The sequence below is a fragment of the Mya arenaria genome, chromosome 1 (assembly GCF_026914265.1).
Source record: "Mya arenaria isolate MELC-2E11 chromosome 1, ASM2691426v1".
NCBI classification, from domain to species: domain Eukaryota; kingdom Metazoa; phylum Mollusca; class Bivalvia; order Myida; family Myidae; genus Mya; species Mya arenaria.
Window position 1 is genome coordinate 46,759,009 of NC_069122.1, and position 25,391 is coordinate 46,784,399.

A 25,391-nucleotide genomic window follows, 5' to 3' on the forward strand; every position below is an offset into this window, starting at 1 on the left:
CCCAATTTCTTGAAACTTCTTAAGCTTAACAGGCTTAAGTCGCTTATTTCAATAAGCCAATATACATATAAAAAACGGATTTTGATAAATAATAAATGGTTTATTGAGATAATCATACAGATTATTCCTATATAATTTTCTAACAACTCTTTAAAGAAGTTAATATGACGCATAGTATAGAACAACTAAAATAGTGAGCTTAGCTTAATCCTGTTGTAAGGGAAATTGGGGCCAGGATTTCATCAATAAATATGAGATTAAACTGTGAGTGAGTGGTCGTCAAACCGGTGGTTTCTGCTCAATAACTTTGGTTAGGATTGACATATAGTGATGAAACATGGTATGGAGCAAGCTAAATTGGAGAAATACCTTGAAATTGCATTGTACAAATATGGAGGTCAAGGTCAATGTAATTGGTAATAGAAGCAAGAAGGCCAAGTTATTTTTCATGGACCTTGATCAAACTGTTGTATATTAAAAGATCAAAAACTGCTGAAGGTGACCTTGACCTACTGACTCAAAACACAGATTTGGTAAAGAACCACTACAAAAGACTTCATGTCAAATATCAAAGGTCTGGGCCATAGAAGCAAGAGAGCCATCGTGGCCCTTTATCACTCACCTGAGAATCAATGGGATTTGAGTTTTAGGCAATGCATTATGCATTGGCTATTTGTATGGACTAAAAACTTTCCCACATGATGATGCATATAAAAGGTTTGTTGATGTGAATGCGAGTTACAGTAAAGTTAAAAACAATACTTTTACAACCTTGGCTGAAACCAACCTTGATCAAGAACATTATTTGAACAGATTTGGTGAAGAACCACTACATAAGACTTCATGTCAAATGTCAAAGGTCTGGGCCATCTTTACCAGTCCTCAAAAAAGGAAGGGAAGTAAAATACGCTAGATCAGATTGCGATATTCCCAGCAGAATTAAGAAAAGTAACTTTGCTTCATGACAAAGGATTACAATAAAACAATGGGCAATAACTAAAAAAATACGGCACAAAGAGTTATTTTTCTTGTGCACTGCACTTCTCCTCATAAGATCTTTCTGTATATGAAGTTAATACCTCAAACGCTTCAAGTAATGCTCTGCCTCATAAGATCTTTCTGTATATGAAGTTAATACCTCAATCACTTCAAATAATGCTCTGCCTCATAAGATCTTTCTGTATATGAAGTTAATACCTCAAACACTTCAAGTTATGCTCTGCCTCTTGACAAAAAATAAGTATGAAAAACAAAGGGCAATAAATAGAAGAATACAGCACAAGTTCTTGTGCACTGCACTTCTTCTAAATGAGATATATCTGTATGAAGTTTTAAGTAATGACCTCGTATGAAAATAAACAGGGCTAGAAGTCAAGAACTACTGCACCAAAAGCAACGGTTCGTTTGTCATGTACATATATGACTACCGGTATGTACTTCTCCTAAATGAGAAATATCTGTAGATGAAATTTTAAGTAAATATACTTAAAAAGTTCTGCTCCAGACAAAAAAAGTATAAATATTAAGAGGGCAAAAACTTGAGAAATACTACAGCCAGAGCTATGGTTCCTGTTTACTGCATTTCTCTCAATTAGATCTATTTGTATGTAAAGTTTGAAGTGCATACCTGAAGGACTTCTCAAGTATGAAGGCTCTGGTCAAAAATTAACAGGGAAATTAGTTTAAAACTACTGCACCCAGAGTTATAGTTCCTGGGAACTGCACTTTTCCTCAATCAGATCTATCTGTATATGAAGTCTGAAGACAATACCTCCAAGACTTTACAATTTATACACCAGACAAGATTGCCCGTTGAGAGAGAAGTAAAAAAGGTACAAGTATAAAAATAATCCAATGGCAATAACTCTCAAAATACCATACATATTTTTTTTCTTCTGTACAGCACTTCTCCTCAACAAAGTCAATGTGTATAAAGTTGGAGGTCAATGCATTAAAAACATGGAGTAATGGAGAACAGACGGGACAAGGTAACTCCTATATAATCCGACCAATCCACTGGGGGTATACAAAGCTCATGCAAATGTTTATTTTGGGTTGGTACAAACAAAGCAAAGGTCGATGTATTTGTTTGGTGGCATTTCTAGTGCTCTTTCCTTGGCTTCCGTGTCTTTTGTGCGCATTCATTATGAGAGTGGGGCAAGTAATTTTTGCATAAGTTAATATGCCAAATACGGTAAACTCAGGACCTCAATGGAAAATGACACCTATTGTTTTGGGGTCAGGGTCACCTTCAGCACTTTTGATCTTGTAATATACAACAGTTTCATCATGGGCCATGAAAAATAACTTGGCCAGGAGATGATCCTTGCTGTTTTGTGTCAGTAGGTCAAGATCACATCCAGTGTTGTAAAAGATAAATCTTCTCAACTTCCTATCTGTACTTAGGATCAGGAAACTTCATTGGATGATTGACCCTTTTTAATTTTGTGGTTAGTAGGTGAGTCATGGTTATTGAAAATAAGTCTTTTAAAAACATCTAAAATATTTAATGCATTCAAGCGATTGTTTCTGAAAACAAGGCACTTGATGGGCAAATTTTATTTGAAATCCTCCTCAGCAATGGCACTTCACTTTAGAAGTGTTACGCATTCCAAACAAATTGACCGAAGTGATGTAATACACATTTTTACTCCCTGATGGTAGTAGATCAGTCTTTAACCCATGGTGGTTGATTGGTCAGTCTTTACCCCAGGATGGTGGTAGAACCGTCAGTCTTTACACCATCCATGATGCTGGCAGATTGGTCAGTCTTTACATCATGATGGTGGTAGAGCAGTCATTCTTTACACCATTTAGGTAGATCGGTCAGTCTTTTGATCATTCTTGACACCATGGTAGTAGAACGGTCAGTCTTTACACCATGGTGGTAGAACCGTCAGTCTTTACACCATGGTGGTAGATCGGTCAGTCTTTACACCATGGTAGTAGAACGGTCAGTCTTTACACCATGGTGGTAGAACGGTCAGTCGTTACACCATGGTGGTAGATCGGTCAGTCTTTACACCATGGTGGTAGATCAGTCAGTCTTTACACCATGGTGGTAGAACGGTCAGTCTTTACACCATGGTGGTAGAATGGTCAGTCTTTACACCATGGTGGTAGATCAGTCAGTCTTTACACCATGGTGGTAGATCGGTCAGTCTTTACACCATGGTGGTAGATCGGTCAGTCTTTACACCATGGTGGTAGAATGGTCAGTCTTTAGACCATGGTGGTAGATCAGTCAGTCTTTACACCATGGTTGTAGATCGGTCAGTCTTTACACCATGGCGGTAGATCGGTCAGTCTTTACACCATGTTGGTAGATCGGTCAGTCTTAACACCATGGTGGTAGATCGTTCAATCTTTACACCATGTTGGTAGATCATTCAGTATTTACACCATGGTGGTAGATCTTTCAGTCTTTACACCATGGTGGTAGATTGGTCAGTCTTTAGGTCAATCTTTACACCATGGTGGTAGATTGGTCAGTCTTCACACCATGGTGGTAGATCATCAGTCTTTACACCATTATTTGTCTGTATAAAATAACTCAAGAACAGTTTTTTGGGTCAGAAGTCAGTGTAATGTAAACTTTGTCATCACTAAAACTTTGAAATAAACTCCCAGTAGTAGGTTGCCCTTGATGACTTTTATTGTTTCAAAGGTCAGTCGATCAAAGTTACTTTTCATGAAACACCTTTAGGCAGTCACCCTATTATTCAACAAAAGAAGGGCATCGGCAGATGGCTGGCAATTTGTATAATATATAGAGTCAAATCAATCAACAAAAGACATTTCAAGGATTGTTTTATTTTCCATAATGTATGACATGATTGAAAACATGTAAGCAGATTCATATCTTAATTCTTAACAATATCTCAGAACTACCAAATCATCTCAAATCAGTTTATATCACTAACTTTACTTAAATTCTCAATATTTATTTTTTTCATTTCTAATACGATTAAAAATATCCAGTCATTTCCTGTAGTAAATCATCAGATCATAGCACATTACGAGGGAATGAACAATAGTCTTATTCTGTACAGTTTACAACAAAACACAATCCCTGTGCTGCAAAAATATTCATATCCATGATTTGTTTACAAAACACACCACATGTTCTCATCTGAACACTGTCAATTATGTCAGTGTCATGAAGGAGCCCATACATCACATCCATAGGCCCATAAACTATTTTCCCTGTCATGCCTCAAAAATGGACATAAACACTGCTTCCTGGGCACCAAAATTATCATGAGCAGACATAAATGTCCAGGATAGACTTGGCTCCTGGAATGGTCCCTAAACGAACCTAGGCTTCTAAAAATGTCTCTGGGACCCTAAAAAGGTTCCTACATAGGGTAGCTGAGAAGCACATCTTGTTTCGCCAATTCCAACAACATAGGATCGTCGAAGAACTTGTTGATACTCACATCCTCGCTCAGACCCTGCAAGGAAAATATCATTGAGATATAATTCCAATTTGAATTAAAATATAACTTGCAATGTTAATGCAATAACATTCGGACTGATATTTAAAGGTAAGGAGCCTTCTATCATTTACTAATGTTGATTGATTTGACCAATTTGTTTGCAACCAACAACACCAACTATCTTTGTAGGAGTTTACAATGTGCAAACATGTGTTATATCTTGCTATAGGTTTAATTAAACTTCTTTACCATTTTTTGCTGTTATCAAAATTTATGACATTTAAAAGACTCGGACAGAAACATATTTCAAAACACTATTGTCCAAATGAAAGTCACAGATTATTGGTTATACAATTTTTTCAATAAACATTTTAATCATAAATCACAAAAGGTTTCTCTGCCATACCTTCCTTCTACGAGTCTTCACCATAAACTCCCGAGCTAAATGAGTGGCAGGTTGAGCCTCAAGGGGACGAATGTGGATACTCTTGTCCAGCGGATCGCCCGGAACGATCTGCCAGTGGTGGAATACAGAGAGGCAGAATGCCTGGCCTTGTGTGTGTGTGCGGAGATCCGTCTCAAAGCCAAACGAGTCAATTGCCGGTAGGAAGGCTTTAATGGTGTACAATGGTGAACCGGCGACAGGAGAATCTTGGGTCACATGACCTCTGAAATACAGATCAAATAAAAGGTTTTGTAAAATGTAGACAGGATATTTGTAAACAGTTCTGTTATTACATGTAGATGTTTTGAAGCCAAACTAGTCCATCCAGGGCATAATATTTTCTTTATGCGTGCATGTGTGCGGGTTGAGCTATACATATATACCGTAAATGACTGGGTATTAGACGCCCTTTTTTCCCTCAGATTTTGATGCAAAAAAATGCCTGCGTATAATACCCAGTAACAATTTTTTTAACTTTTTTTTTCTGAGGTCGATTTCAAGCCTAGAGTTTGTTTAGATTTATGTAGAAAGGGATGTTACTCACGTCAAATCAATCGAGTATATATGAGTTAAAAGGGCAGTTGAAGATCGGGATATGGTATATCGTAAGACGTTTATAATTTAAACAAAAATATTTTTCGATTAAAGTTATTCAATATTATTTTGAATAATAAATTGAATTGAACAATAATTAAACTTGCATATATAAAAAAGCAAAGTTGGGCACTGTCAAAATATTTTTTGTCAGTTGTACAAGAAGGTGTGAAAAATTCGACTGCTTTTAACCTGTTTATCAATGGTCATTAACTTATTTATTACGCCTATAAGTGTAAATCCTTTATCAAGTTAATTAAAACACCATTTTATACATGCATTGAATTGAATAAACACATTCTATTGGCTTTAGATCAAAGAGTCACACTGTGTGAAGTCACATAACTTACAGTTATACCCACGAGGATCTCGTGGAGAGCATGGACATTGCTATGCAGGATTAATGTATAACTGTACGATTATTGCTTCTTACAGTCTATAAGTGTGGTACAAGTTTGAAAGTTTATTGGCAGATCGTTTTACAAACATGTCATGTTCATGTTTTCTTAATCCCTTGATTGCCCTTGTTGTTTCTTTAATCCTCCAATAAATATATCACACTTCCTTTTCAACAGGCAATAAATCGTTTAGGATGGGGTAGTAACTAATTAACTTGTCACAGTGGTGTGTATGGTTAGGTAATCTAGCCAGGCATTGTAAAGATAAAAATCAATAATCTTCGTCTGTGAATCTTGGTAACTGTGAAAGTTATGATTGATGTCCTTTGGGTGTCCGAAAATTAGGTATGCAAAATAAATTATTTTGGTAAATAATTATGGGTGTCCGAATATTTAGAGTGTCCGAACTCTTAGGTGAATTACGGTACTTTATTCTTTTCTGTAGGTGTTGACATTTTGAGAACAAACCCGTACAATATAAGGTTTTTGCATAACTTAACTTTTCATTCTCAACAGTTTATCATTGTATGGTTTTAAAGATAACCGTCGCCATTTTCACGAAAAAAATTTTTTTTGCCACTGTCAACAAACATGGTGGCCGAAAATGCCAGACGATTTGACATCTTTTCTATGCGTCTTTTAACCAAAAACATAGATTAAAAGTTTTTTTCTTGGACTTTTCACAGATTTTATTCCCTGCGTCTAATACCCCCTATCGTCTTATACCCAGTCATTTACGGTATTAATCCTTAAAAAGGTGACAGTTTGAAGCAACACCACCTTTGTAAATATAGAATAAAGCTTTTAGGAAAAAGGATATATGAGAACACAATTGAAAAAGTAGCTATTGAACTCATTCTTTTAAAATCCTATAGCCTCGTTCAACCTATTTCTGTTATGTTCTGTTTTAATGTTCTATCGTGCATCCTTACCTTCTCCTGGCCAGTACAGTGTAGACAGCAGATACACAGTCAGCAGGGGCGACGACCTCCACAAAGTAGTACGGTTCCATCATCCTGGGTGTAGCCTGAATAACGAAAAGAGGAAACTTGTTAGGCAGTGAGGACAAGTAATTCATCTGTTATATCCTTGACAAGTTACACTTAATTGTTTTTCCATGAAAGTTTATCAGACTCTTCTGCTTTCACATCCTTTAAAAGTTGGATAAAAGCCTATTCTCCCTGCAAGTTGAGTTGTAACTATTTTAACTACAGTCATGGCCATAATAGCCATGATTGTGCTTCTACTGGTCATAAATACAGAAATTCAGAGTACACCACACATAAGGCAGTTGGGATTATCTGACCCCCATCTGTACATTCATATAAACTACTTTAGATACAAAACCACACTAAGGTAATCCTAGTCTCTTTACTTCGTAAGGCAGAGTAAGGTTACACATATTGCTGTCAGGATGATCTGAAACACTACAACCCTAAACAGTTGAGTTGTAATAATGTAATAATAATGATATTGCCCTACTAGTGCTGTCCATAAAGAATGCAGGGTATGTAATGCATCATGGTGTTGGAATCACTATAGCTTGAACTCCATATTTACAAACCCACAACCATAAATCATGATTGTCCTACTACTGCTGCTTACCATAAGGAATGCGGAGTATGCCACACGTCGGGCTGTCGGGATGATCTGACCTCCACCTCGATGTATCGGCTCCTGGGCAATGACTGCATCCAGAATCTTGAACTTCACATTCCGGATCGCTAAACCAAAGAAATACTATGTTATGAAACACCAAAATTGGCAATATCTTTTTCTGATGGAATAACTTGCGGAAATGAGACACCAGTGGCAGGCAATTGATGAGGCCAATCAACTTTGTATTCAGTCAACAAAACAGATCTTAACATGTATATACCTTTACAATTTCACCAGATCTCATTTTCAACAGCAACTAGCAAACGAAAGTCGACATTCTTAATAGAATTAATCTAAGTGACTTAAATTTTACAGTTCATGATATAAAAACAACATTGTATGTAAACTGACAGTGAATCAACATACTAAAATCAGTTCTTTTACTGTCTCTTAGTAAAAAAAATGTGTACTTTTACTGGATGCATTAAACTGTGTATATTTTTTTCCCAATCTTACGTTCGTCACACAATGGTCCCTCTCTTGTTGCCCACTGGAATCCCTGCACAATGCTGTCCTTGACGGCTCCTAGCAGGCTCTTGTCCACCTGATATACACATATGGATGTGAAGTTTCGTAAATATATCACAAAACCGATGCAAAAGTAATAGAAAATATTAATAAAGTTGTTGCACAAGGCTGCAATTTTCTGCCTCAAGACGCGGACTGATGTTTGGAAAGCCACTGCTTAAAGTAGTATAACAAAATTAAAAAATGCTTTAACATACATGTGTATGGATGAAATGTTTGGTTTAATAAGCCATACAAGACCACAATTTCACCACAGTAAACCCATTAAACATGTTTCAGTTAAACACTGGTTTGTATAGTATTAATCAACTCACTTCAGATGGCAATGTATCATCCACAAGAATATTAGGGCCAGTAGAATCAGGCCCGAATGCCCATATAGATCTCGCAGCCAGCAAATCCCAGTCATATTTGGTCTGGAAAAACTCTCCGAGCCGTTTTCTGGGCCATGTTATCTGAACAATTTCATTCTCTATGTCCTCAGCTAAGCCTTTCTCCAGTGGTTCTGCAATCATGGTCAACTTGTTCCTACGAGAGAAAGTTATAATTTTTATTCAGTCATTCATATTTCATGTTTTGGTAGTGCCTTGCATTTGACACATTGCAAATATACTATTAAAAGCCTGCACAGTATAGAAAAATGTATTGTAGAACATGTTACAAGCTGGTTTTTTATTCAATTTCAAAAAGAAACATTTCTTAAGACCAACCACTGAATGTATATATTTTTACATGACTTTGTATAATGTTATCATCAATGCTAAATTAGTCTAAAGCTTCAATTTTTTAAAACTAAGAAAATCCCTTTTTAACCCAATACTTTGTCTCTGTTTTTTGAAGAAAGGATTCATTTTTGTTTGTATATTGTTTAAAATTTAAATATTTCTGATAAAAATACAAAATGTGTAGATAAGATTAGATATCTTTATTTTCTCCTTTAAAAGAAAATGTAAATTTTTTAACAAAACAAAATAAGTGACAAACTTTTTGTTTGGAGTTTCGGCGAAGCACTTGAGAGAAGATGTTTCCACAACAGTCTCGCAGAAGGACACGACGGGGTCTGCCACCTTAATGTCTGCAATTTATTGTGTTGTCACGCATCATAGAAAGATCGACATATTTTAAGTGAATTGTTAATATAGGAAAACTACATCATTTTTGATGGCATTCACATCTGCAGACATTCGCAAATACAGGATAATTCATTTTTCAGAGTAAGAAAGCAACATATTTCATTTAGTGAGACCCAAATGTTAGATTACTCGAGTGGCTTTGCCAAGAATGAAATTGTTGTCTTTTGATGTTCACAAGGTGAAATATATTGAAATCTTACACTTAAACAAACACCTTTTCTTTTCATTTTGTGATCATAATTCATCAAAATCAATACTAAATTTATATTAAACTATCATGCCCAATTAAAGCCAGATGATGATATGCAAAAAACTGACTTTATTGACTTTTCTTCCTTATACTATGTGCAATTACTTTAAAAAAAAATTATAGTGAAACGGGATAAAATGAGAATAGTTAATTTCGATTAACTCACTGTTTCAAATAGTGAGATTATCTGGGTATTATCTAGCATTCTTTTTCTACAACCCGCCAAAGCATGAAATAAATAATGAAAATGCCTGTGTTACGTTAAAGAGTGCTAATAAAATTAAGGGCTTCAACAGTTGGTCACATTCTTCAAAACGTGCATTATTTTCTCTTAATATAACACGTTATTCTAACAGGGTTGAAATAAATAACACCTATCTTAAGGTGGCTCTTTAACGTAACAGTTGTAATATTAGTTGTTATTCAAACCCAATCAACTAACACACATACCAATCTCAGAGTACATCTTGCGGAGGTCATGCATCACACAGTCAAGGTACAACTCTCCTGTGCCCAGGATAATGTGTTCTCCTGACTCCTCAACCTGAAAAATAAATTATTAATATTTGATAATTTACCATCTTGATTATTTTCTAAAAAATATCTAAAATCAGAATTTGCATGGCCATTTGCAATAATAACACCAATTCGATGGAAATTTCTCAACTTGTTTCATAATGAAAACCAGAATAAAATCCTAACTGATATCCTTCTTATATATTTTATATTATATTGTATTGATTGTTCATAGACAACTGACCTTGGTTGTAATGAGAGGGTAGCTCTTGTTGACCTTTCTCAGCCCGTCCAACATCTTGGGAAGTTCTGAAGGGTTCACCGGCTCCACTGCGATCTTGATCACAGAGTTTGTGTTGAACTTCAGCGGCCGGAATATGTGTACCTGACGGACAAGGAAGTTAAAGAATTTATTTTAAGTTTGATCTTCATTTTCTCATGTTTATGCCTGATGTTTGCTCAGACATGATCAAGCAGTTTTATATAGCGTACATGGATTCTTCAATAGTCTTCAGAGATCAAGTTGAGCATTCATATTTCATGAAAAATCCTTAAATTTACATTTTTGTGGATGCTTTGTGGGGGATAAGTTATAAAGTTTTTCAAAATAATTTTACGTCTGTGTAAAAGAATGAGATATTTGAAATGCTGATTACCATTCAGTAATAGACTACTTCAATGTAAATATTTCATCTTAACATTTTTTCATTGCATCAAGATCAACTGAAGCAGTATTTTAAACTAATATTTTTCAACCACTACTATTATCATAAAAATGTCCATGGGCTTTTTTGTATTTGTTCCCCCATTTCTGTTAGCTTTCCTGTAATTAATGTCCCTCATGAATAATTTTAAGGAGTGTTCCTGATTGATTTATCAAGGATAACAATCACCACTTTGAAACAACTTGATGAAATGTCTTTCTGAAAGTTATACCTCTTCCGGGGCTGTAGTGTCAGTGATGGTGGCTGTCTTCACTATAGGCTGATCTATACCTTCAATCAACACCCAGTTACCAGCGGGCACACGGTTAACTTCCACCTTGTACCTGCAGAATAAATATTATTGTTCTAAAGTAAAGTGACAGTATTGACCCTATATAAACCGATATTTCATGAAAATAAATCTTACATGAAAAAAAGACTGTTCAAATGGGCCATAAAATTTTCTACCAAAAGTCTTAATTTTCTTTATAAAAAACCCATCTCATCAGTGATCCAAATCTAGTTGGTCTGCGGCTACTGAAAAAAGGGGCAGAGGAATGAGCTGAGCAACTTTCTAACTTCTACAACATACTACTTCATCCTTCAGATTTTCTTCCACTTGGAAACATGCAAATGTTGTACCCAAAAGTAGGATCCTTCAAATCCTTCCAGCTATCATCCTATCTCACTTCTCAGTTGTGACAGAAATCTCACTGCGTTCACTAATATATGTACAACTACCTAACAACAAACAACAGTTTTCACAAATTTGCGACCTCGCTTCATCAAAGGCGACTCAACGACGAAGGTAACGAAGTCTGTGCTGCCTTTTGAAATATATCCAAAGCCTTCAACACATTTTTTATTGTTATTTTCAATGCAAGTGCATCTTTTATTGTAACTTTTAAAGCAGTTGCATTTAATATTATTGTAAATTTTTAATGCAAAGATGCAAATATCCTTCCATTTTTCTCATTTAATCAAGGAACACAACTCAATAAATGCTGCAGCCAGAGTAATGGGACTTCCCATAGATATACGCATATGTTTATAAATGTAATGGTTATTGACTTATGGCCAACATTAAAGGATTTGAGGCTGCAACCATTGCCAATAACATGAAGGCTAGAACAATACTTAAACAAGCTATTTTTAAAACAAACAAGCTAAATAAATAAATTTAATCAAATCAAGTCCAACCTGGCTTCTGAAATCCACAGCCTGCCGACCTGGCCGAATCTCGAATCCTCTTCGTCCTGTATTGTGTAGTTTTCTCCAAGAATCTTCACTTCTTGGTTTGAGTACAGTGTGCCACTAACCACACGCCCAAACACGTGAAAGCTGGTGGCGTCCGGGGTCGGGTAGAGTTTGGTGGTGTGGACCATCAGAGGACCCTGTAATTGAAGGTACATTCAAACCCCAAGCTCATAATTATATTATGTGAATATCTGCATTGCCAGTTAATTTAAAGTTTTTTATATATTCAAAACAGATATTTAAAAGGACTTATGATTGTTCCCAAAAATTCGAACATTACTGCTTACGCAATGGACACTAATACTCTTGCAACACCATCTTTACAAAAAGTTTTATTTAACACAATCAGTAAACAAAAGGTTATTTTAATTAATTTGCAATGAAGTATTCCTGGTCACTTACATCAGAGTCACACTGAACCATCATATCAACCAGATCCGACTCCATCGGTCCTGTGTAGATGTGCTCAATCTTCCGTCGGGCATTTGCCAGCGGTGACTTGATATGCTCCACACACATGTCCACAAAACCTGTCAACAGAATTCATTTTAAACATGGAAAGGCTGATAGCACAAAATAAGCACTTGTCTGTACATTTTGTGACAGGTAAATTGTCACTCAGGTGGGATGTATGTAACTTTAATGGCTGTTTGACGGGCTGGAGTGTTTCTTCCAAGCCAAACTGAATTGTGTCAGTAAAATAAATGATATAAAACAACATTTTGAATTCTGACTTAACTTTTGTCTATGAACTCTTTGAGTCTGAACCCTTTAACTGATCATTTGAGTTTTGGCAGGGTCATTATTTTTCAAGACAAGAACAGGTCAATCTGGACATTTTTTGGAAAGTTAAATGTTTATTTTGCAGATTAAGTAATATTTCAAGGATCTTACCATATGAAGCAGAACACAGAGACCTTTGATTTAATTGAAAAGCTGAATACAAATCTATTGAAACCCTGTTTTACCTGTAAAGTCTCCGAAGAATCGTCTACAGATGATGCGTAGAAGCGGCCGGATGTTGAGCTTCTTCTCCTCACTGGTGAGCGAGATTCCCAGCTCATCACAGACTCGGGGAAGGCTCTCATCAACATCTCCAACAATCTAAACAGGGGAGATAATTAATTTCATACGTGAAAGATAATTGTGCCCAATGATACCTATGCACAAGGGCATATTACTCAGTCATAAATAGTCTCTGCAACACAAGGGGAGATGAGAATTCATTTCAAAATGGGAAATGAAGCACAGCTGAGACTGACTCTCCATCAACTAAAATCTGTGAATAAAGTTGGGAAGTTTGATGCAACAAAGGATTTTTAATTTTACAAGATGAGGTAATGATGAAAAAGGGCAAGTTATTCTAAACCAAAGCTCAGTCAAATGTAAATGAACAATGGCAATAACTCGTTTCATTCTTAAGAAAGTTACAAAGGGTCATTAACAGGACAGTATTTAAAATTGGAGTTATTTACCTTTACAAGAGCATATTGTTACTGTGAGTAAGTGTATGAAGTTTGAAGTTGATATCTTTAATAAGTTGAAACGTTTTGAATAAAATCACCAGTTTTTTGGGGGCCCTAAAAATCATGAGTAATAAAGGCTAAAATTTAACAGACTTTTCATTGGCATGGCTCATATATTGTCATATTTTTTTCGTCTAAATTATAGCCAACAATAAAGCCATGTACAACTCCAGCCTTAGACAAAACTTTTATTTATTTTTTTGTTAATAAACAAGCTAAAAATGACAAAGAAGTATCTTTTGAAGTATTATTTGATGGTTAAATGACTTGTACAATTATTTCTTTGCTGACAAAACTAATTAAACATTACCGTAAATGACTGGGTATTAGACACCCTTTTTTCCCTCAGATTTTGATGCAAAAATATGCCTGCGTATAATACCCAGTAACAATTTTTTTCTGAGGCCAATTTCAAGCCGAGAGTTTGTTTAGATTTATGTAGAAAGGGATGTTACTCGCGTCATATTGATCGAGTATATACGGGTTAAAACGGCAGTTAAAGATCGGGATACGGTATATCGTAAGACGTTTATAATTTCAACAAAAATATTTTTCAATTAAAGTTACCGTAATTCACCTAAGAGTTCAGACACTCTAAATATTTGTACCCATAATTATTTACCAAAATAATTTATTTTGCGTACCTAATTTTTGGACACCCAAAGGACATCAATCATAACTTTCATAGTTACCAAGTTTCACAGACGAAGATTATTGATTTTTATCTTTACAATGCCTGGCTAGATTACCTAACCGTATACACCACTGTGACAATTTAATTAGTTACTACCCATCCTAAACGATTTATTGCCTGTTGAAAATGAAGTGTGATATACTTATTTGAGGATTAAACAAACAACAAGGGCAATCAAGGGATAAAGAAAACATCGACATGACATGTTTGTAAAACGATCTGCCAATAAACTTTCTAACTTGTACCACACTTATATAGACTATATGAAGCAATAATCGTACAGTTATATATTAATCCTGCATAGCAATGTCCATGCTCTCCACGAGATCCTCGTGGTTATAACTGTAAGTTATGTGACGTCACACAGTGTGACACTTTGATCTGAAGCCGATAGAATGTGTTTATTCAGTTCAATGCATGTATAAAATGGTGTTTTAATTAACTTGATGAAGGATTTACACTTATAGGCGTAATAAATAAGTTTATGACCATTGATAACTACGGATGAATTAATAAGTGGTAAAAAGGAAACATGAAGAAAAAAGGCAGGTTAAACAAACATGTAAATAAAATGTAAAAATGATAATTTTCTATGTATTCGAACGGCAAAAAAATAATTGAATTACGGTATTCAATATTATTTTGAATAATAAATTGAATTGAACAATAATCAAACTTACATATAAAAAGCAAAGTTGGGCACTGTCAAAATATTTTTTGCATAATATAACTTCATTCTCGGCAGTATGGTTGTATGGTTTTAAAGATAACCATCGCCATTTTCACAATTTTTTTTTTTGTCACTGTCAACAAACATGGTGGCTGAAAATGCCGGACGATTTTGACATTTTTTCTATGCGTCTTTTAACCAAAAACATAGATTAAAAGTTTTTTTCTCAGACTTTTCACAGATTTTTTTCCCTGCATCTAATACCCCCTATCGTCTTATACCCAGTCATTTACGGTAACAATGTACTCTGTTTAAGCCTACCTGAGCAAATATCTTGTAGAGGGGCTCCAGTATAAACTCAACAAAACTTCTCGGTGCTGTGGAATTTGGAGGCTTTTTGCTGAATTTCCTCCTGTGGCGAAAAAATTATTTCACTCTCAAAAATACACTAAGTTTAAAATTACATTTCAATCATGAAAATTTAAATGAATTCATTTAATTGTTGTTTACAAATTGTCAAAACCATGTGTTGGGGCTATGTTGAATTTATATACATAACATTAATTATGTAGTGAAAGACTTCTCCTAAACAAAATGTATTTCTTAAAAACACAATAGACACTTAAAAAGCTTAAAAATACTTAAAGTAGTTTTGGAAAAACTTCTTTGTTTAAGCAAAAGTGGTATAAAATAACACTTCAATTCACTAATGACACTCTCTTAACCACCAACACAGAAAACAATAGTGCTTGGAAGCACCCAACAATGCTTGGATGTAGTTGTTTCTCCCGTTAAACAACGGGCATTAATAAACAACTATTAACTTGGAAGTTTTTGAACATCAATATGACAAAACCAACGCCATGACAAAACCTAGACTAGTTACTTTATGAGCAAAAATATCTTACGTCTTGCTATGAAAGTACATATCGCCCCACAGTCTCCGAGCAAACTCTTTATCGTTAATCCCGCCATACGTGTCAGCGTATATACGACTGAACGATCCCAGTGAGAAGCAGACCCGGTAGTAGGCGCTCGCAAAACACACATTCCCATTCAGTGGCGATACTTGCTGCGGCTCTGTGTCTTCTGAGTAGAGACTGAAGGAAAATATCATGTACTAATATTAAAGTAAATTTTGAGATCTTTAGAGCAAGGCTTGAAGCAAAGGCAGGGAAATGAATATAACAGTTTTAAATCTCTTTTATTTCAACCATATCTAAAGATAATCCATACTTGTTTTCCTAACATTACTAGGCCGCAATTTAACACTTGAAAATCACATTACATTAGCTCAACCTTTTTTTTTCTCTTTCCTATATCAAAAATACAAATCAAAGGTATTAGATGTGTCTCTTTTTTTCCCAATCAAACTTGAGAATTTTATTTGTTCAAATCTTAACCCCACAAACACAGCGGAACTCTGGCCAATACTAAGCATTAATAGACAGCATTCATATTTATAATAAGATTAATTTGTCAAACAAAAAAATGCGTAATATTTGTAAAACAATTTTACAAAAATCTACACCTACCTGATAATTCCATTGACCTCATCGAGAATGTTTCTCAACTTGAAGTACGCGTCCGCGGGCGGCAGTTTCAGCTCCAGAATGAGGCGATCGATCTTGTTGATACACACACATACCGGAAGCTTCTCCTGTATCGCGTGCTTGATAAACCTCTCTGTGTTCAACATCACCTGAAATGTGGGCAATAGTTTTGTTCAAACATTTCCTTTGTTATACAATCTCTTCCTTTGATAGAAAAAACACAAACAATTTCCTGCCAACTACCATATTTCTCCACATATAAGGTGATCAGCTTATAAGACGACCCCACATTTTTCGCCTGAAATCTAGTGCTTTTTTAATAGACTCATTTATAAGATGGGGTTGATTTTGAAAGCAAATTCAGCATATTAATTTTTATAAGTAAATTTTTTTCTAAGTTCAAACTAAAACAGTCAAATATAATGTTCAAGCTAAACAGTCAATTATCAACTAAATTTGCATGAAGAAAATCGATTTTATTGTCAACTGTGAGCTCTCTGATGTGAAGGTAGGTTAATAATTAGAACGCGCTAAAAGTGAAATGACGTTATTTATGTTATCATAATTGAAATAATTTATAAAAACATATGTTTTTATTTTCTGGTATGGGATCGCAGAAGTTTTGTGGCAAAAGTCAATAACGAATATCAAATTACCAGTTAGGTACATCATTTTTAGTTTTTAATTTACTGTGTTAATATATTTGTCAAACTAATTTATTTAACAGGCACTTCTCTGTGTTTGCAGATCAAAGAGTACGCTGTTTTATGTCAGAGCACACAGGGTGTAGAGATTATTTTATATGCTTGTATTGTTGCTTATTTAATTGCTTATTTAATTGCCTCATACTTCCTGCATCAACAGACAATAAATCACATTTGGTTGACCAACTACCAATTTGCCTCTAGGCTGGTTAGTAAATACCATATGATTGGAAAAATAATAATCATTATCAATAAGCGTCGCCTCGGTAACAGCATTTGAAATCAATGATTTTCTTCAGAAATATTACTGATTTTGACTCGATTCTTTTTTTATAAGACTTTACCTCACTTTTCTGCTTTTAGGTTAAAATTGGGACCCAATTTCCTCGCCTTATAAGCGGGGAAATATGGTTCTCAAAATACTGTACATCAATAATATTTTGCCCACATTTGTGTGCCTCAATGTTAAGTTTGCAACATAATTAATTTGAGCGTTGTAAAAACATAATAATCTGCAAAACAAGGGTGATTTATTTTTAATTAAGATGCTCTCTTCCATAAAGAAGGGTCAGATAAGAGAAAATATTTTTGTCTTTCAGCAAATGGCATCTTAATCGCTTTATAAGTGATACAGGGTGCAGGTTTTAAGAGGGATGCAAATAAGAAATCTTTCTTACATTTCATCTACAGTCAATATAATGCTATTTTCCAATAGTTATAATGCTATTTCCCCGATCCTGACCTGACCCTGTCACTGTTTCTGCTATCACTATGACACTGATTCAGATTAATCCATTTGATCCTTTACACTTGATAGGAATAGATACACTTACCCCATCTGCAGCATCAACAAATATAACAGCTCCATCACTGATTCTGAGTGCAGCCGTCACCTCATCTGAGAAGTTGACATGACCTGATGGAAAAAAAATATCAAGGAATATACAATTTATCATTTAATTAAACCATATATCATTCAATTAGTCAAACAATTTTTGTTTCAGTACATGAATGTATGTCCACTAAATGACTACCAAATGTTTTACTTCATGAGCGCTGAATATATTTTTCCATTTCATTAATACAAATTTTTCAACACATAGTTAAGTATCAGTAAAATAATTATTTCAGGGGCTATTTTCAATAACCAAGATTTTACACAAATTTAGACAAATCTTAGCAATTTCATATCACCTTCGAAATCTTGTCATTGATTTTAATTTCTTTTACACAATTCAACAGCAGTACACGTATTTCATAATAAATTAATAATTTAAATTTCTCTACATCAAACTTAATTACATCATGAACCAAAGAAAACTCCAAAAATTGGAAAAAAGTACCTGGAGTATCGAAGACGTTAAGCAAGAAGGACTTGTTTCGTGTGTCGGGGAGAACGAGTGTAACTGGCGTAGACTTGATGCTAACTCCGCGTTCCTGCTCCGTAAACAATGTGTCAGTGTATCGAATGTCACGGTCGTCTTTAACCTCGAGTTCAGGATGTGTCTGGGACATGAGGCAGTCAACAAAGCTGGTTTTCCCGTGGTGAAGGTGTCCGCACAGAGTGACGTTACGGATTAACTCTGGAGTGTCCATTAGGTCAGCGAGAAATCTAGGAGTAAGACAAGAAGAAAAACCTATATTTGGGGGGATTAAATCTTTAATTTTGCAAGAAGACAAAATGGACCCTTTGTTCTAAATACCACATACTGGAACGAGGACAGAAGCAGTGTTTTTCAACAAGGTGAAATGTGTAAAATAAGAAATATGATGACCAAAGAGGATTTATTTTCATGAAATTAAAAAAGATTTATTGTCAGTCCTATAGTGTTATAAGACACATTATAAAAAAGAAAGGATGATAAATCAAGGCCAAATCTTGTCAAAGGTGACTTACTCCATGTTGTAAACTGTGTCTGGTAGGTCCTGTTCAGCCATGGAGAACTTTTTCTTCTTCACTGGGGCTATTATAGGCTCTGAAATAAAACAATTACACTTAAAATCTATACCAATATCTTTACAATTAAACCTTTTCCAGGTTTTAATTGCTTAAGTGTTTTTTAGCCTAGCATATCAGATAATAGTAAAAGAAATGGGTTGGGATTGAAACATGGATGTGAACAGACTTTATTAGACACCTCTAACCAGTACAACATTTTCTTTCGAAATCAGAAATCATTGTATGCATGCCTTCCGTGTATTGTATTGTATTGTATATGTAGTATTATTTTAATACTTGTGTCTTTTTTGTTACCATCTATAAATTAAGATATTATTCATATTATTATCATGTATCATCTTTTGACTTCCATTGCCATTCTCTTTAACATCTGCAACTTGATTTAGTTATCGCTCAATTTTCTGCACAAGCTCCTGATGCCACCGTGACTATAGCAATCCTTCATTTATTTCTTTAAAACACAGACAAGCTTACAATGACATCCCTGAGTGGATAAGGGATAAGGACACTTCAGGAGTTCTTACCGGTCAGCGGCTGGGTGTCCTCTTCTTGTACAATAGTTTCTACCTCAGGGCCATAAACTTCCTCTGGGGTCGGGTAATACTTCTTGTCCTCGTGTAACACCACTTGCATGTCCCCGCCTTCATCATCGTCCTGTTCCATATCTTCCTCGTCCTAAATATGTGTAGATAGATTTTTTAGTTTTAATCAAGAATGAGATTTTTTACAAAAGTTCAAGGTGCCTTTAAACTTCCTAAAAAGTAAGCTATTTAGAAGTGTAAATATCATTTCCCAACTATGATGCTGCACCCTTTTAAAGACTACATGAACCATTTTTAAAATTAGGAGAAAATATGACATATCAAATCTCAATCCTTACTCTAATATTTATAAGCTGTAATATTTGTAATTATATGTATTTAATCTGAAGAATACATCATTGCTGTAACTATGATTTTCCTAAACATTTATGAATCACGCATCTCAGTATTTCATAGTTATGTTGTTGGAACATTATCATATTTCAATCATTGTAAGCAGAAATAAGTCCTTAAATAAGTCCTTGAATGACAATTAATTGGTAAACATGACATCAAAGCTTATTGTAATTGAACATAAGATAATGGTACCAATGGTGTGAAACATCCCGAGGTCAAGGGTACTTTTAATGTATTTCATCTTGCAATAAAAATCCTTTTTGTATTTTCAAAATTAACGAGGAGACCTACAACAGTTTCTGTTTGAAGCTTCTTTTAAGTTCTTTTAAGCTGAAGTTGTAAGAACATGTCATTGCTAAAGCTCTATAAGTTAAAAAGAGTCATACATCAGCGCCAGCGTAGTCCGGGTATTTCTCAGCATCTTCGTCTTCCCCGGAGTCATCACTGTCATCATCATCGCTGTCAAGTTCTGGCCCAACATAGTTACCAAACTCATCATAGAGGTCACCATCCATCTTTTATTGCTTCAAAATATCTAAAAGGAGAAAAGAAACAAGAGATGTTTGTCAAACATTATGCCCCCTGAGCGCCAAGTTGCCAGAAATATTTGGACAATTGAATGAAATATGCATGGACTGAAATGACAGCGGATTTGTCATTGGATGCATATGAGGCAGGTCATCTACTGGTCATACCTAATCTTCATGTCAAGTTTGATGACCATAGGTCCGGGAATTGTTGAGTTATCACTCGGACAAGCTTTGGTCTTCCAACAGACCGACCGACATGTGCAAAGCAATTATATAACCCCTCTGCTTCGAAGGGGGGCATAATTAAACTAGATGTTCACTGAAAACTGATACTTCAACTCATGCATTTAGTGACATATAAATTTCTACTGTCTACTATATAAGACAAATATCAGAACAATACTCTTACTTTAAAACTTTACTGAAGAAAATATATCCTTGATGATCATCTATCTTAGTTTGAAACAAACATGGCACTTAGTGGATAGAGGAGCTTGAGGCAAATTTTCTCCAAAATTGCATAAGATGCACTTTACTTATGATAACTTAAGAAGGCAAATAAATGCCCAACTAAAATAGTAACATAAAAGAAAATCATTTCTATACAAACATTTATACATCAATCCCAATCATCTGTGCATGCATTAAAAAAATATGGACAATCAGAAAACCTTTTTTCAGCTTACAGTCACACTGACCTTGACCTTTGACCCACTGACCTCAAAATCAATAGGGTTCATCTGCTGGTCATGACCAATAAGCCTACCTAGTATGAGGTCCCTGGGTCAAAGCGTTCTCAAGTTATTGATCGGAAACCGTTTTTCATGTTAAGGTCACACTGACCTTGACCTTTGACCTCAAAATCAATAGGGTTCATCTGCTGGTCATGACCAATACACCTACCAAGTATGAGGTTCCTGGGTCAAAGCGTTCTCAAGTTATTGATCGGAAACCGTTTTTCATGTAAAGGTCACACTGACCTTGACCTTTGACCCACTGACCTCAAAATCAATAGGGTTCATCTGCTGGTCATGACCAATAAGCCTACCTAGTATGAGGTCCCTGGGTCAAAGCGTTCTCAAGTTATTGATCGGAAACCGTTTTTCATGTTAAGGTCACACTGACCTTGACCTTTGACCCACTGACCTCAAAATCAATAGGGTTCATCTGCTGGTCATGACCAATACACCTACCAAGTATGAGGTTCCTGGGTCAAAGCGTTCTCAAGTTATTGATCGGAAACCGTTTTTCATGTAAAGGTCACACTGACCTTGACCTTTGACCCACTGACCTCAAAATCAATAGGGTTCATCTGCTGGTGATGACCAATACACATACCAAGTATGAGGTCCCTCGGTCAAAGCGTTCTCAAGTTATTGATCGGAAACCATTTGGTATTCCGACCGACCGACCGACAGACAGACAGACCGACCGACCGACCGACCGACCGACCGACCGACCGACATGTGCAAAACAATATACCCCACTTTTTTCAAAAGGGGGCATAATAATAAAATAAAAGAACATGCAAAGTGATTGTCATAAAATTAACTTTCTCAAGTATGGTTGGAAAGTCAAAGTTGCGCTTGAACTTTCATTAACGCAAAACTGTGAATAATCCGAAAAAAAACACAGAAATATATTCATCTATTAAACCCTGCATGATAAACAATTCAGTCACTGTTGTAAATCAAGCACATCTGCTGATGTGACAACAAATCGGATAATTGGGGCATGCAGTTCGGAGCTAGTAAACAACTGGTTTATTGTTGTGGAATTTCATTGCTTTCACAGATTAACAATGACAAATTTTAATTATTTTAGCTCAAAGTAGCATACCGTATTTTCTGGACTATAAGACGGGGAAATTGGGTCCCGATTTTTACCCCCAAATTAGGGGACCCGTTATATCTGCATTTTTTCTCATGGCGCGTGTCAGTATAATTAGTTTGACAGATATATCAAATCAATAAATTGGAATCTTAATATGATGTAGGTACCTAACTGTCAATTTGATTAAGCAAACAAATGACAATGCGAATATGAATCGCCAATCAAGGGACAATATTGCCTAAAGCATTATTGCTAAACAAACACCTATTCATGCCTCGGCTTTTCGCAGTTATGTTATTGAAGCCATTTATTTTGCCGAAGAACTTCATTGGTGTCTTCAATAAAAAAATAAACTAAAACAAACATATGTTGTTACTGATTAATTATTACACTTTCGATAAGTAACGACCTGTCCTGCAAACTTATGTACTCATTTTTAACCTACCTCCAAATAGAGACCTCACAGTTGACCGCCATTTTCTTTGAGTGAAACAAAAACAGTTTCCGCGAAAGTCGATAATTGTCCGTTGAGCTTGAACATTTTTACACATTAGGAAGAATTTTAGCATTTTAGATTTGCTTAAAAATTGACCCCGTCTTATAAGCGAGTCGAAACAAAAAGCACCAGATTTCATGGGCAAAGTTAGGGGGCCGTCTTATAAGCGAATCGCCTTATAGTCGAGAAAATACGGTAAACAATTTTGATGTTTAGCTCAACAGCTTTGTTGTGATGTGATTAACGTCTAAGTTAAAAAAATGCTAATCATAGAAATTTAGGTAGTCGGGAAGTCACATGATATGCAAATTTCGAAATGATGTTATGAACGCAAAATATAGAATTGCCTTTGGTTTTGTTATTACTATGAATGCAGCATTCTGGGGTTTAAAAAGGTTAATAGAAGTAATTTGGGTATGCATACAAATAAATAAGGTTACATCCCATTTGATAAGGCTTTCAAGAAGTGGGCTGGGGTAAAGAGTAAGATAGTATGGCCTAGGTTTGACAATTTATATTTGTTTGAGTTTCTATTTATTGTAAGATTATCTCAAAATTTAATACTGGTATTATTTATTTTTTATAACCTTATCTTATGCAGGCATTAGACAGAAATCAACATATTCATGTATGTCAATCAACATATTCATGTATGTCTCATGTTTTGCAATATTTTTATTATTTTATATATATATATATATATATATATATATATATATATATATATATATATATATATATACATTATTTATACTTACCAATATATTTTGACAATAATTGACTGGGGCCAACCTTAAAAAAATTCTTGTTTGGAGTAACCCTACCCAGATTTTTTAAGGTGGGTAGGTAGGTAGGTTTTTTTTGTTTTTTGTTTTTTCTCCAACGACAACTGGATCTTGTGTACAGTACATTCACTACATAACACTAGTTATTCAAGGCATTGTAATAAACTTTTGAACAACAAACATCTTAACTTCTGATCCTTTATTTTTTTAATTTCAAAGAATTTCAATCTACTTAAGACTGACACAGAGATGAACTCAACAAAACAAACTTATGACACTCAAGATAAGCAAACGAAAATGTGAAACAAATTGGCAATTGTTACATATTTTAATGTTTTATCAAAGTCAATTAAGACTGAAATCCTGTCATATGAATGTGGACTAAATTTTTCTGTTGCAGTCTCTGAGGGCTTTGACGAGACCGTTATTTTTGACATTTTTTCGAAGTTGTCGTAGTAGCTCTCCGGGATTGTTTCATCATTCTACATTAAAATATCAAATACATCGTACCATGTGTAGTCGACATTGAATTTTCTTACAAAGTTGTTTTTAATTTTTTATTTAAGTAATTTATTGTCACACAAAACGTTATTTCGTTCGGTTCACGTTCGACAAACTTGCAGTCAGCCATGTTTTCGAAACGCTCATTGCGATCAGCGATAAAAACCGAAGCTCTACGAGTGTGTCTACAAATCGAATAGAACCGAAACAGAAGAAAAGAGCAGAAACAGAAAATAGTAGTGGAAAGGCGTTGAAAAAAAAATTCGCGGATCAAAATGCCAAAAAAAAATTTGAGTCGGCAACGATTTTTATGGGTCGGTCGCATTACTCCAAACAAGATTTTTTTTATTTTAGGCCTGGTGCATAGCACACAGTGACTTAGATAATATTTACTAGGTGGCTGTCTCATACCCCTACATAGTGCTATTCCAATGCAACCCAAACATATTCTTCAATGTAAAACTAACTGCAATAACCCTCTCATTCTTCGTCTAAGTCTTGCGCACCCTGAACGTCCATTATTTAATCTTTAAGACTATTGTAATGTAAATGTGCATTTCTTTACTTAGTGTTACATTTTTTAACACAAGTCAAGGGAAACTATTTATCAGAATCAAGTTCATGAAATATACCATATTACCTTGCTTATTCGTTCAAAATAAAACAAAATTTGGCCGGTGCTCTTCTCGTGTTTTTATTTACAACCGGAAGTGTACTTGTGCAACAAGTTCATAAATAATTATACAAAAATAATACGATAAATGAAGCTCAACAGCTTTATTTTTGTCAATCTTCATAATATTACAATTATCCTTAAAAATATCTTAGTAGTGAATTACTCAAATATTATTTTCTTAAAAATAAAACTATTTAAATTTATGAAGTCAATTACTGATCGTGTATCCCCGAAACGCTTGTGGGGCAATATTATTTCCCGGTCCCGGTCTAATCCGGTCTTATACAGTATGAATCGCCCATGATTAAGAAGGTGTGATTGACCATTGAATAATAGGATTACAATTGATTAACGTATGATTTCATATCAATAAAACAATTATAATTAAACTAATATAAATTAAAGGTTTTATATTAAAATATAGTTTTATTTAGGTGAAGATTAAAACTTTAAGTATACAGTACGTTTGTTCTAAAATAATATTCATGAAATGCTTCAGTTGTTTCAATGTTAAATTTAAAACCATTTTAATTGTATCTTTAAACAACGACGAATATTAACAACAATGGCAAAGAAAAGTCAATGAAAATGGTATTTTGACT

At 34.8% G+C, this 25,391-nt stretch overlaps 1 protein-coding gene across 1 annotated transcript; it reads right to left on the reverse strand.

Moving 5' to 3' along the window:
- Window positions 1-3,803: 3,803 nt before the first annotated feature.
- On the reverse strand, window positions 3,804-24,882 carry LOC128234286 (116 kDa U5 small nuclear ribonucleoprotein component-like). The gene is made up of 22 exons (XM_052948449.1): window positions 24,754-24,882; window positions 20,355-20,503; window positions 19,555-19,705; window positions 18,968-19,046; window positions 18,414-18,682; window positions 17,904-17,986; window positions 16,349-16,515; window positions 15,722-15,913; window positions 15,135-15,225; window positions 12,892-13,027; window positions 12,326-12,453; window positions 11,867-12,060; window positions 10,899-11,010; window positions 10,207-10,347; window positions 9,897-9,990; window positions 9,048-9,138; window positions 8,378-8,591; window positions 7,992-8,079; window positions 7,482-7,600; window positions 6,809-6,903; window positions 4,846-5,107; window positions 3,804-4,454 (listed from the first exon to the last, which is right to left on the reverse strand). Exons 2-22 carry the CDS (start codon window positions 20,481-20,483, stop codon window positions 4,359-4,361), a joined length of 2,931 nt encoding a protein of 976 aa, XP_052804409.1. The 5' UTR covers window positions 20,484-20,503; window positions 24,754-24,882; the 3' UTR covers window positions 3,804-4,358.
- Between the last annotated feature and the right edge of the window lie 509 nt (window positions 24,883-25,391).

Excerpts from the sequence above, each read along its gene's own strand:
- LOC128234286 (XM_052948449.1), bottom strand. The coding sequence starts at position 20,483 with ATGGATGGTGACCTCTATGATGAGTTTGGTAACTATGTTGGGCCAGAA. Across the intron at positions 19,706-20,354 it reads CGGACTACGCTGGCGCTGAT|GACGAGGAAGATATGGAACA; the intron begins GTATGACTCTTT and ends ACACATATTTAG. Across the intron at positions 16,516-17,903 it reads TTGTTGATGCTGCAGATGGG|GTGATGTTGAACACAGAGAG; the intron begins GTAAGTGTATCT and ends CCCACATTTCAG.